General features: G+C 42.8%; 1 protein-coding gene across 2 annotated transcripts in view; it reads right to left on the reverse strand.

The window, feature by feature from the left end:
• PTPDC1 (protein tyrosine phosphatase domain containing 1) overlaps positions 1-13,980 on the reverse strand; it is a 91,942-nt gene extending 77,962 nt beyond the window's left edge. For both annotated transcript variants that reach the window (XM_066368348.1, XM_066368347.1), the window contains exon 1: positions 13,744-13,980. In XM_066368348.1, coding sequence (XP_066224445.1) covers positions 13,744-13,761 — 18 coding nt within the window. In that variant the 5' untranslated portion in view covers positions 13,762-13,980. The remainder of the gene's footprint in view (positions 1-13,743) is intronic.
• Between the last annotated feature and the right edge of the window lie 236 nt (positions 13,981-14,216).

Genomic DNA, 14,216 nt, shown 5'->3' on the forward strand with positions numbered 1-14,216 from the left:
TTCCCTGGATGGGCTAGAGGGGCAATACCTGTGACATGGTATACTGACACCTGTTTCTGGTATCCTGTTTCCCATAAGTCCTGCCACATGGCCTGATCCCATAGCAGATGGTGCATTACCAGCCACTGGTTAATGTGCCAAGTAGCAATCCAAAGGGTCAATCCATGATATAGCCCAGCTGTCGGTGCAAATCATTAGTGAAGGTTCATTACGGGAAACTAGCCATACGGCTCTTAATTCTACTTCACTGGCTGCTTTGGCCAGTACCTGTGTCCATCCAAATAGTCTCAGTGGCCAGATGGAAGGCTGTGGGCATCCACTCGGCCAGCTGGTCCCTGCTGGAAGGATCAGTATATCAGGCATCCTCAGGGACGAGCACTTGCCCCTCCTGGTAGGGACTGACTTCAGGTTCTGCCTCCTTAGCCCCAGTTGCACCTGACTCTAAGGTCGCATAGGTGACTGGACCCCAAGACTTCCTGCAGTTCTGCTCTCAACAGGTTCCATGGGTTTCTGCCTGAATTGCGTCCCCTACTCCATCAGCTCTGCCTGGGTGTAGGGTTGGACCACAGAGTGCTCCAGTATCTGTGGAGGAGGCTGTGGTTGTCCCTAAGGGTCTCTTTGCTGCTGGGATTTTACCTTCTCGGTGACCACCAGCCAAGCTCTGATTCTCCAGACGGTAGCTGCAACCCAAGCCTCCCCCTCAGAAAAGGAAAAGTCGGAAACGCCTGCTCCCGCTGACTCAGAGCCACTCTGTCAGCAGAAATGCAGCTTTGTCTTCCACACCTGCTTAGGCTCCTGCAGTTGCTGGCTCTCAGCCTGTAGCTGACTCTTGAGCTCCTGAACTTGACTCTCGAGCTCCTGACCCCACAGTTGTTTCTCCAACAGCTGTCGCTGCCAGTGTTCAGCTTCCAGGGCAAACTGCAACTTGCAAACCCTCACAATTCCTTCTCCAGAGACCACTCCAGTTCTAGATGCTGTTGGTGTTCAGCCTGCACCTCACAATGCAACTCTCGGATCCAGTTGACCTCCCTCTCCAGTGCTGCACCCAGTTCACACCGTCGCTGGTTCTCAGCCTCCAGTCTGACTTGCAATTCTCGGATCCACAGCTCTTTCTCCAGTGACTGTTCCAGCTCGTGCCGTTATTGCCACTCAGTCCGCAGCTCTCCCTGGAGCTTTTGACCTTGGGCCGCCTCTCAGATAAAGCTCTCGGTTTCTTCTTGCAGGGCTGTAAAAAACACCCAGCCTACAGCACCCAAAAGGACAGCGACAGAGAACCATATGCTGGAGAACAGTGACCACTCCTCCACCCCACCCTTCAAGGGTGTCAGCAGCTCCATACTGATCTGCTCTGAATCCTGCCAACTATACCAGATGTAATGCTGGTGGTGGCTGAGGCCAGGCAAGTTCACATTGGATTCGGGTAGACGGAAGAGAAACTGCGGAAATGGAAAGTGTTGAGCCATACCTGTTTATTGGAGACTTGCAAAGACAGGTGAGAAAATAAACAATAAAAGGGAAAGAGTGAATAAACAAAGGAAAATCTGCTGTTTGCAGTAAGGGCAAGCGAGCAAGGAAAACCACACCTTACAGTGGCAGAAGAGTGATCTGAGAGAATCCCTGCACAGGGGAAGCACCCGTAGCCTTATATAGGCCATGCACACGTGCCTCCTCCATGTGCTTACACACTAATCAAGCAAAGTGCTTGCAGCTGGTAAACAAGCTGTGTTAGGCTTGCAGCAAGCCTAACACAGCTGCCCCACACCCACCCTCAGGAATCTCTTGCTCCACAGTATGGAAATTGGACCCTGCTGAGAACTAAGCAGCCTTGGTGAGAAGCAGGGAGGTAACAGTGACTCAGCCGTCTAACGTTGAAATTGGAGCTTTTCTCTCCACTTTCCCAAGAATAGAACTGGTGTTTTCACCTCACAGAAGATTAAGTAGAAACTGTCCAGACTGTGGGCAAACCAAATCTCTGGGTTTCAGAGGCTATACATCCAGCAGTCTTCAGTGGCTATACCCTACAGAGGTCTGAAAAAAGTCAGAATAGACTGACACCTGGGGTCCTGGTGCACCCACCACCTTTACTAATCCCTATATTGCCCCAGTCTCTAGGCCAGGGGTTAGGAACCTATGGCTTGCGAGCCAGATGTGGCTCTTTTGATGGCTGCATCTAGCTCACAGACAAATCTTTAATAAAAATATAATAACATTAAAAATATAAAATAGCCTGACCTGTGGTGGTGCAGTGGATAAAGCGTCGACCTGGAAATGCTGAGGTTGCCAGTTCAAAACCCTGGGCTTGCCTGGTCAAGGCACATATGGGAGTTGATGCTTCCAGCTCCTCCCCCCTTCTTTCTCTCTGTCTCTCTCTCCTCTCTAAAATAAATAAATAAATAAATAAATGTAAAGAAAGATATAAAACATTCTCATGTATTATAATCCATTCATTTCTTTCTTTCTTTTTTTTTTTTTTTCATTTTTCTTAAGCTGGAAACAGGGAGAGACAGTCAGACAGACTCCCGCATGCGCCCGACCAGGATCCACCCGGCACGCCCACCATGGGGCAACGCTCTGCCCACCAGGGGGCGATGCTCTGCCCATCCTGGGCGTCGCCATGTTGTGACCAGAGCCACTCTAGTGCCTGAGGCAGAGGCCACAGAGCCATCCCCAGCGCCCGGGCCATCTTTGCTCCAATGGAGCCTTGGCTGCGGGAGGGGAAGAGAGAGACAGAGAGGAAAGCGCGGCAGAGGGGTGGAGAAGCAAATGGGCGCTTCTCCTGTGTGCCCTGGCCGGAAATCGAACCCGGGTCCTCCGCACGCTAGGCCGACGCTCTACTGCTGAGCCAACCGGCCAGGGCCAATCCATTCATTTCTTACCACTCATGTTCATGGTTGCAGGTGGCTAGAGCCAATCACAGCTGTCCTCCAGGACAACACCAAATTTTTATTGGATAATGTATAAGGTACATGGGTCATTGTGAGGTCAGGAAGTAAACTTCCCTCCTTTTAATCAAGTAGTCAGCTAGCTAACTGCAGAAACTCTTTTGATGAAGAAGATGGCTAAAAGAAAAAAAGATGAAGAGTATTGTACTTTTCGGCAGGAATGGACAGAGGAATTGGCCTTTGTGGAGAGAGCAGGTTCTGCAGTGTGTCTATTATGCAATAATAAGATTGCATCGATGAAACGGTCAAATATAAAGCGGCACTTCGACACACACCATACTACATTTACATCAAAATATCCAGCGGGGGACAGCAGGAAGAAAGCATGTTAAGAGCTACTGTACAGAGTGCAAGCTAGTCAGCAGCAACTCCATGTTTGGACCCAACAAGGTGACTGGAATTCGGCTAGCTTTGTTGGTACTTTAGCAATTGTGAGAAACGGAAAGCCACTCAAATATGGGGAGTATGCCAAAACATTCATGCTTGATGTTGCCAATGAAGTTTTTGACGACTTTTCAAATAAAGACAAGATTATCAAACGAATAAAAGACATGCCTCTGTCGGCAAGAACTGTTCACGATCGTACTATCACGATGGCAAATCAAACTGAGGCAACACAAGTGAAGAACGTAAATGCAGCACCATTCTTTTCTCTCGCTTTGGATGAGTCAACAGACGTAAGCCATTTAACCCAGGACAGCTTGATTGCAAGGTATGCTGTTGGTGACACACTACGTGAGGAAAGTCTTGCTGTTTTGCCTATGAAGGAGACAACAAGAGGGGAGGATTTATTCAAGTATTTCACTGAGTTCGCTAAAAACAAAAATCTACCAATGGGTAAACTTATTTCGGTGTATACTGATGGTGGTCTGTGCATGGTGGGGAAAAACAGAGGATTCGTAGCGCTTCTTCGTGAACATGAAGAGACCCATCCTAAATTTTCATTGCATCCTACATCAGAAGGTGCTTTGTGCTTAGATGTGTGGCGAGCAGCGTGGTGAGATTATGTCGCTGGTCATTTGGGTGTTCAACTTTATTGTTGCCCAAGCTTTAAATGATCAACAGTTTAAAACACTGCTGGATGAAGTTGGGAATAATTATCCTGGTCTGCTTCTGCACAGTATTGTGCGTTGGTTGTCAAGAGGGAAGGGGCTCAGCTGTTTCGTGGCTTGTCTGAGCGAAATTCCAACTTTTCTTGAAATGAAAAACATCGAGCATCCTGAGTTAGCTAACACTGAGTGGCTCCTGAAGTTCTACTATCTCGTGGCCATGACTGAACATCTGAACTAGCTCAATGTGAAAATGTAAGGCGTTGGAAATACAGTCTTATCCCTTCAACAAGCAGTGTTTGCATTTGAAAACAAGCTGGAACTCTTCATCACTGACATTGAAACAGGTAGTTTACTACATTCTGAAAAACTGGGAGAGTTTAAAGATGCATGCACAGCAAGTGACCCTGCTCAACATCTTGATCTCCAGCAGCTAGCGGGCTTCACATCTAATCTGCAGTCATTCAAAGCACGCTTTGGAGAATTTCGTGAGCGCACTAGTCTTTTTAAGTTCATCACCCATCTACATGAGTGTGCAGTGGACAGCGCCGACCTGAGTTACATCCCCGGTGTCTCTGTCAGAGATTTTAAGCTACAAGCAGCTAACCTGAAGGCTTCAGACATGTGAGTGAATAAGTTCAAGTCACTGAATGAAGATTTGAAAAGACTTGCACGACAGCAAGCAGAGTTGGCGAGCAAACACAAGTGGGGAGAAATGAAAAAACTTTAACCCGTGGACCAGCTGATTGTCAAAACTTGGAACGAGCTTCCTGTCACATACCACACACTGCAGCGTGAGTATTGCTGTACTGACAATGTTTGGCTCTACGTATGCATGTGAGCAGTCTTTCTCCACATCTAAAGAACGTTAAGACCGACCTACGATCACGTTTAATGGATGGAATTCTCATTGCCTGCATGAAGCTTAACCTCACCACTTATCAACCAGACTACAAAGCCATCAGCAAAACCATGCAGCACCAGAAGTCACATTAATGGTAAGAAATACTTTATTCATCATTGGTTAGCAACAGCATAACAATGTTATGAAAAAGAATTCAGAGATTTATTGTACTTTAAAAGTGTTGGTCTTACAAAAAATGCACACATTTACTTGTATTTATGGCTCTAAATGACATATTGTATGGCTCTCATGGAATTATATTTTAAAATATGAGGTGTTCATGGCTCTTTCAGCCAAAAAGGTTCCAAACCCCTGCTCTAGGCTCTATAAGAGGTTTTTTTCAGGGGCCTAGCCCAACAAGCAGCCAGCAGACAGAGGCAACAGGAGGCAGACATGTCCAACCTATAATGCCTCCTAGAAAATACCTCCTAGAAAGTAAGGAGGTGCTCAAAACACATACTGCTGGGAATATGTCAAAGGGATACATACAGAAGCCAAATGAAAGAGCTTCCAATGGCAAAAGATGGAACAATTTGAGCAACAAGTTGTAATGGTCTGGTAACAGAAAACTTTGACATGTTCAATGATAATAAAATTAGGTAACCTTTGATATTTTCCAGCTTTAAATTACATAAAATTGTGTTCTTGTGCAGCTATATTTTTTCAAAGGAGGAAGACAGAATATACCAGGAACATAGTAGCTTCAAAGGGACAGACATACTGGAATATGTTTGCAGGGAAAGAGGCCAGGAGAGTTAAGGACTATATACTTTTACAGTCCAATTCGATATAATAAATACCTGAGCCCCTACTAGGTGCCAAGAACTATGAGAGGTATGAGGGAATACAAGGACAAATACAGTGTGTCCGTAAAGTCATGGTGCACTTTTGACCGGTCACAGGAAAGCAACAAAGACAATAGAAATGTGAAATCTGCACCAAATAAAAGGAAAACCCTCCCAGTTTCTGTAGGATGATGTGGCAGCATGTGCGCATGTGCAGATGATGACGTTAACACCGTGTATACAGCGGTGCAGCCCACGGCCACGCCAGTCGAGATGTGGACGGTACAGAGGAAAGTTCAGTGTGTTCTGTGGCTCGCTAAATTCGAATCCGTGACCAAACTGCAACGTGAATATCGGAGTGTTTGTAACGAAGTGTCACCACATGAAAAACATTACTTGGTGGGATAAGCAGTTGAAGGAAACCGGCAGTTTGGTGGAGAAACCCCGTTCTGGTAGGCTCAGTCAGTGACGAGTCTGTAGAGGCTATACGGGATAGCTACCTAAGGAGCCCTAAAAAATCTGTGCATGAGCCCACATGGAACTGCACTGAATAGGTATGAAACTGGGAGAGTTTTCTTTTTATTTGGTGCAGATTTCACATTTCTATCGTCTTTTGCTGCTTTCCTGTGACCAGTCAAAAGTGCACCATGACTTTACGGACATACTGTATAATAATAGTATCTGACCTTCAAAAGGGTATCTGGCCTGACCAGGCGGTGGCGCAGTGGATAGAGCATCAGACTGGGATGCGGAAGACCCAGGTTCGAGACCCCAAGGTCGCCAGCTTGAGCATGGGCTCATCTGGTTTGAGCAAAAATTCACCAGCTTGGACCCAAGGTCGCTGGCTCCAGCAAGGGGTTACTCAGTCTGCTGAAGGCCTGAGGGTCAAGGCACGTATGAGAAAGCAATCAATGAACAACTAAGGTGTCACAATGCGCAACGAAAAACTAATGATTGATGCTTCTCATCTCTACGTTCCTGTCTGTCTGTCCCTGTCTATCCCTCACTCTGACTCTCTCTCTGTCTCTGTAAAAATAAATAAATAAATAAATAAAAATGAAAAAAAAGGGGTATCTGTCTGGTAGAAAGAATGAAAGCATATACTCAAGAAATAATGAATTCAAATATTTAAAGGATTGTGTGAAAAAGAGTTAGAGGTGTTCGTATGACCTGAAGGACAAGCTTGGGAATGAAGAAGTAGATACAGTAACAGGCTGACTTGAGTTCAATGTCTGGCACATAGTTAATGATTAATATACATTAAGAGCTCTTCCCCAAATGCCCAATACAACAGGATTCTCTGTGCTGAAACCAATAAACTTCACCATTTACATGGCAAATGTGATATTACCTCCATTCCATGCTGTTATAATCACCACCTAAAAAAGTTAGTATTTTTTAAAAAAAGATAAAATTTAAAAGTCTGAAATTTAATATAAAGAAAAATATTTCAATTTTATTTCCATCTTCACAAATGTGAAGAAATTTAAAGTTTTACTTGTCACCGACCATGTAATAATCAATTATAAAACAAGACTCTGGAACGTACAAGCTAAAAATATAATTATTCTATGATCTCTTTATAGGAATTTAGACCATTAAGGGTATTAACACTTTAAAAATCCACAATTCTTTGTTTGAAATATCTAATCATTTGCATCAGATGGAAGAGAAGAAAATAATCTAAACAAGAATATTTTTCCCATGTGTATCAGGAAACACAGAACCAATCAGAGAGAAGAAAACCTCCCCTGTGGTCCTGCTTATCTCTGTTTTCAATGAGCTTTTGTTCAAAAAAAAAGAATGAACTAGAGTCAACTAATTTTGTAAAGCCTTTTATGACAAAATTAGGCAAGCTAAGTTAGATGCACGCTAGGACTTTTGCAAACAGACTTACAGAATGGAGGAAATGTATTTGTCAGCACTGGGGCTGAGAAATGAACTCAGCTATGAGGAAGAAAGGGAAAGCAGTCCAGTAATAGTGCTCACCAGGACTTGGTAAAGGTAAGCTTGTTTGGGTAAACTGCCAATATAAAGTACAGAAATATAAGACTAGTTGGAGAAATCAGAGCAATGATGACAGGGAATATTCTAAAGTACCCAGATCAGGATGGTCAGCACCTAGGAAGAACATAGCCTGCGGGAGACCTCAGGTGGAGGAGCAGGGAAAAATGGACACTGGCATTAGCTGCAGAACAGTTTTTCAGCAACACATTCAATTATTAAAAGTTGACTTAAAATGGTAAAACATGTCTATTAAAGAAAATCAAATACAAAAATTGTATACAGAGTATGTATAAATAAATAGGCAGAGAAAAATCTCTTTCATAGGCTTAAAAGAGATTGACCAAAATGCTGATAATGCAAGTATGGCTGACTTTTATTCCTTTATAACGTTTCTGTATTTTCCATACTTATTTATATTATTTCTTATTTTGTTATTACTCAGATGACTAAAACAAACTGAAAGAGCTACTCATACCATTCCTTAAATACACATGACAGGCCAGATGTCTGTAGAGATCCAAGGAAAGTAAAAATCTGCTATGGTTTATAAACCGGATGGATAAAAGAATTTGACCTTAAAGCAGGAATAAGCTCATCCATTCATGAAATAGCTTCAAAATTTCAATTCAAATGACCAATAGTTAAAACTCTCATAGGAGAGCTGCCATTTTATATGACCACTATAAATAGACTCCACGATAGCTTAAGAGAAAAGCAAATTAGATTAGTAAACTAATATAATATTAACAGTAGTGGGATTGTGTTTTCAGGTTTTGATATATATTTCTCTATATATCTATATATATATATTTTGCTTATTGTATTTTCTAAATGTCTATACTCAGTATTTTCTTTTTGTAGGAACAATACTGCTATTTTCAAAAAATTTTGTAGCTGCACTGGTTACTACTACATAGATTTTTAGGTATCCAATGCTACATTTAAAAACCTATTCCAAACATTGTTTTAAAAATCTAATATAATTTAATCTGTGGCCTAAGTCATTCATATATAATTTCTCATAGACTATCAGACCTTAAGAATAAAGGTAAAAAATATTGTGTATTTCAAAACAGGAATAATTTAATAGTCAAATATATTTGTATATTAGCAGTAGAGATAATGAAACTGCTAGAAAGTTTGAGATAGTATATAAAAGGCAAAATGGAGTTTAAAAATTGGGTCATTTTCTTTGGAGCACAAACATTTTAAACTTGAATGTATATTACTCAAGTCTAAACACATTTTTATTTGGGTATCTCCACCTGAGAAAGAATTCCAGTATAAGATTTTCTTTTCCTATGTTACTCCAAAACCTCCCAATTCTACTCTCGATGCTTTGCCTTGAGTCAATGAAGTAAAAAATAAAAATTCTGAAGGAATGACTGAAAAGGTGTGAAAAGACAGCTTAAAATGTTAACTATGTGTAACTGACTATAGACTCCCCCAAGGGAATCCTTCTCTAGGTGGGGCTGGGAGGGTGGCTATTGGGGGACAAAGGGGATCAGAATTAAGAAAGGAAAGGAGCAGAGGAGTGAATTTTCCTCCAGGGTGGAGTCCAGAATAGGGACCAAAGAATCCTTATAAAGATAAGCTATAAAAGTAACTTATCAAAGGTGACTTTGTAAAGACATGATTCTAAATGAAAAAATGTTTCCATGAGTAACTAAGATCACATGTCTCTTCTAAACCATAAGAATTTGCCACTGAATCTACTGTAATAGATCCATTTAATCCATTACAATGCCTGGCACACAGCAAGTGCTCAAAACATTTTAAGGAAATAAAGTCCCAAGTCATATATATAAGGCCAGACAACTTCCCTTTTAAAGGATAGGATGCCACTTGAACTGTGTTGTGAACAGAAATGACTCAAAGACCAAAACGGCATGCTTTTGTTTCCCTCAAGTAAATGATTTGTGGACCTTCTCCTAACTATCCTCCACCTGCAATAGCCAACTCCTTGTGCTACAAACACTGCAGCATCCAGACGAAAAGTCTAACCCAGAGATTGATACTTATTCATGCCCACACAGAAAGCACAAAGAGAGAAAATGTTCTTTCATAGAAGCGAGAATGAGGTTAGTTGATCACCTTGTGGTAGAAACTGCCACTCAAAAGGTTATGAATTAAAATCATATGGTTTACCACCAGATAAGAACAAATGTTAGACTTTAAACCATGACAAAAAAGTATTGTCCAAATATTTAATTAGATAGCCAAAACATGATTAATAACTAAGAAAATGCTAGGCCCTGGCCAGTTGGCTCAGTGGTAGAGGGTTGGCTCCGCAAGTGGATGTCTCAGGTTCAATGCCTGGTCAGAACACACAGGAGAAGCGGAGAAGCGTTCATCTGCTTCTCCACCCTTCCCTCTGAGAAGCATTTATCTGCTTCTCCACCCCTCCCCCTCTCATCCTCACCCCCCCTCCCTTCTTTTCCTGTAGCCATGGCTCAATTGGACAAGTTGGCTCCAGATGCTGAGGATGGCTCTATGGCCTCAGATTCTGAACTAAGAAGAGCTCAGTTGCTGAGCAACAGAGCAACACCCCAGTGGAGAGAGCATCATCCCCTGTGGGCTTGCCGGGTGGATCCCAGTTGGGGTGCATGTAGGAGTCTGTCTCTCTGCCTCCCCTCCTCTCACTGAATTAAAAAAACAAAAAGGCAAAGCAGAATCCTATTTAATATTTTTAAGTTATTGTTTTTCATGCAAGTTTAAGTAGTTAGGGAGTTTTGAGTCTTCATCATTACAACTAGTCACTTGCCAAATTCAGTTTCTTTCTTTCTTTTTTTAGCAGGGGGAGGACAGCAGACAGGGACAGACAGACAGGAAGGAAGAGAGATGAGAAGCATCAATTCTTCATGTGGCACCTTAGTTGTTCACTGATTGCTTTCTCATATGTGCCTTGACCAGGGGGTGGGTTGGGGAGGGCTACAGCAGAGCGGGTGACACCTTGCTCAAGCCAGTGACCTTGGGCTCAAGCCAGTAACCATGGGGTCACGTCGATGATCCCACACTCAAGCCGGGGACCCTATGCTCAAGCTGGTGAACTCACGCTCAAGCCAGATGAGCCCATGTTCAAGCTGGCAACCTCAGGGTTTCCGACGAGGGTCCTCTGTGTCCCAGGCTGATGCTCTATCCACTGCACCACCGCCTGGTCAAGCCAAAATTCAGTTTCCTTAAAAACCCAATCTGTTCCCCTGGCTAGATAGCTCTGTTGGTTGGAGCATCGTCCTAATATACAAAGGTTGTGGGTTCAATCCCTGGTCAGGGCACATATTGGAACAGATCAATGTTTCTGTCTCTGTCTCTCTCCCTTCCCCTATCTCTCTAAAATTAATTTTAAAATAAAAATTTATCTGTTCAATTGGCTGTGATTTGACTGATCACTGTTTGATCAATGAGAAAAATTAAGAGATGGACATAAATTACTATGTCTAAGGTTACTGGGCTAGTTGTCTCACATAGACCTGTTTTAATGGTCAGTCCATACTCATTGTTTGTGTTAAAATTCCCCAAGGCTTAAGAATCAATAAATTTTACAGAAATCAATGAGGGATTTTTTTTTTTTACATAATTTACTACCAAACTAGGTGCCTATCCTAACTGTTATTAAAGGAAATGATTTCCAAGAAAAATAAGATTATAACTTCCTAGAAATTAAGCCAAAGGACTATGAAAGCATTGATATTTTTATGGAAACTGTATCTCTTGTATCAATTGTAGACAGTATTTCAGACCTAGCAAAACTTGAACTGTGACTATTTTCCTTAAGTTTCCTATCTTCTGATACAGAACCTACTTACACAATCTTAACTGAGACTTGAATTAAAGAGAATTTTCAAACCAATATTTTGTTGCAAGTCACACTCAGTGAGGAACACATTTCCTTGCCATGTTAACATTCACTTTATATTTTTATTGTTCAAACATTTATCACAACCAGTAATTATCTTGTTTTACTGTTTATCTTTTTCCTACATAATTTCTGTAAGATCAGGGACCTATCCTCTACATCTAACATAGTACCTGGCATTAACAAGTGTTCATAAGTAATTACTGAATTAACAAATGGATAATTTTGGTCATAGAGAGCAAAATATGATAAAGAGGTAGATAGTCCATGTCCTTAGATTTCTCAAAAATATTTTTAAAAGCTGTATCTTCATTTTTATGAATTTTAAAAACTGCTTTCGTATATAGTAGATCCTCAAAAAAGTTGCCTCTTTTTGGAAGTGAAAATGACCTTAAATATTACACCAGGGTTGGAACACACAAATTTGCTCTAAAGAGTGAAGGAGAAGAACTAATGCTAGAAAAATAGTTGTACTTACTCTACCAGGGTTTCAGACATGTTATCTTAAATAAAACCCTGGAGGCACTGTCCCCATCTTAAATTTGAGCAAAGTGAAAATCAGAGAGGAAGTCATTGGCTCCAGGTCAAAAAAGTGTTGTAATTGAGATTAGAACAGCAGTTCTTTCTTAAACCAAAGCCCACTTTATTTCTTCTATTTCATGTTCTCTCTACAGGAACTAGAAAAATATATACATAACTTTTTCCAGTAATACACACTAAGTGCATTAAATGACACAGTTATTATTTGCAAAGAAATGTTTAGATTACTCAATTTATATAGTTTTTAAAACAGAAAATATGTAAGTAAATCAAATAATTTAAAAATGTATTTTTTGGTGAGGTTGAAGTGATATGAGAAACAGATGAAGTCACTAGAAAAGAAACCTTTTAATGTATATATTTTCAAACACACTATACCACTTACTTTAGAACTAAACATCTTCAGCCTTTGAGGCATTTTTAGTTTGGAAAAAGGAAGACATATGCTTTAACAGAACTGTGATTGAAGATTTATCTTCACAGGACAGTTTTCAGATTTCCAATTGGAATTTAAAGTTCAAGACCATCTCTCAGAAGAATTTTCTAAATTTTGTGAACCTGAACAATCTATGTGATTAACAATAGGGAGATTGTTAATTAATAAAACAGTACAACAGAACATAAAAATAATTCTGTTAGACTGGTGGCATTTATGGATGAACTGTGGTTTTTAAACTTTTTCATGGTATTTCCAGCAGTGGGAGGTGCTTATCTCATCAGCCTTGGCTTCTCCCAACAAAGGATTTCCTCTCAAGCTTGGTCACTCATTCATCTGGAGGAGGAGATGGAATCTCTGCTCAGGAAGGGAAATTTTGAGTCCCCTGGGTAAAACTCCACAAGGACCGGGTAGTAAATTAGACTACAGTAGTTGTTCTCAAAATGCTCCCTAGATCACCAAAATGGAATCACTTAGGAATATAGTTAAAATGCAGATTCTCAGGCCTGGTCCCAGATCCTAAATCCACATTTCTCAAGGGGGGAGCAGGGGCTGGAAACCTGCATCTCTTCAAAGTCACAAGGTTTTATTCTTGTGCACAAATAGGTTTCAACACAACAGGGCTGGAGGCTGAGACAACATGCTAAGCGGGTGGGCTTGGAGCCATGCAGACTTGGGTGTCCGTCTCAGTGCTTTCTTGTAATAGCGCTGACTGCAGCAAGACACCCAAACCCTGTTTTTTTCATGCTTACCTTGTTGTGAAGATGAAGTAAAGTTGTGTGTATTTACGTGTGTGAGTGCTACTTTCCTTTAATGCCTTACTGTACAGATAACTAGGCAGGAATCTCTGTTTCTCTGCTCCTAAAGCAGTTTTCGCACCTTTTTCTCATCATCCCCCTCCCCCAGAAGCCTTTCTACACATTTCTCTCCTAATCTACCAGCTCCCGGGACATTAAAAAGTCACTGAAAGACTACACATCTGCTATGTCCTGCAGCCTTCAGGACACGGGCCACTGTATTGTCTAAGCCCTTTGTGTCCCCAAGAATGTGAGCACTGAACAAAGTCCTAGAGAGGTGACCTGGTCAGGTTACACCTAAGCGAGGGCAGCACTGGGTCTACATCAGTCACAAACGTCTCCTCTGGCTCCGTAGCCTCACCTGGAAGCTCCTGGTTTTCTAATGTTGGTACCCCCCTTCTGTCAGCGAAGGGACCCCAGCGCTCACCGCGTAGAAGCCGGACATCTGGAAGACCGGGAACCCTGGGGCCGCTGCCTCTGCCGCAGTCGGCGCCTCCGTCTCGGCTTCTCAGTCCCAGCACCGCCCGACGGGGCTCCCACAGGCCGCGCTGTGAACTCAGGCCAGCGCGGTCCGGGCCCGCCCTCCGCGGAACGGGCAGCACCGCCGCCCCTCGGGGCCTCACCCAGCCACAGACGAACGCCCAGCGCGCGGACGACTCACCGCGGCCCGCGGCTCCCGGCAGAGCAGCCGCTCCTCCGACGTCCCCGCCCACCCCAATCGCCGCCGCGCCCGCGCTGCCGCACGTGATGCGCACCGGCCAATGGCAACCCGTGGCGATCGTGATGCAACCAGGGGTTCTGGGTGCTTTCAGAGTGGGAGGCTGGCGCGGTCTGAGGGCGTGGGGAGCCTGAGGGTCTGGGCTCCGAGGGTGGCCTGCAGTGAGGGGGCGCGAGCAGACC

This window comes from Saccopteryx leptura, chromosome 2 (assembly GCF_036850995.1).
Source record: "Saccopteryx leptura isolate mSacLep1 chromosome 2, mSacLep1_pri_phased_curated, whole genome shotgun sequence".
Classification (NCBI taxonomy): domain Eukaryota; kingdom Metazoa; phylum Chordata; class Mammalia; order Chiroptera; family Emballonuridae; genus Saccopteryx; species Saccopteryx leptura.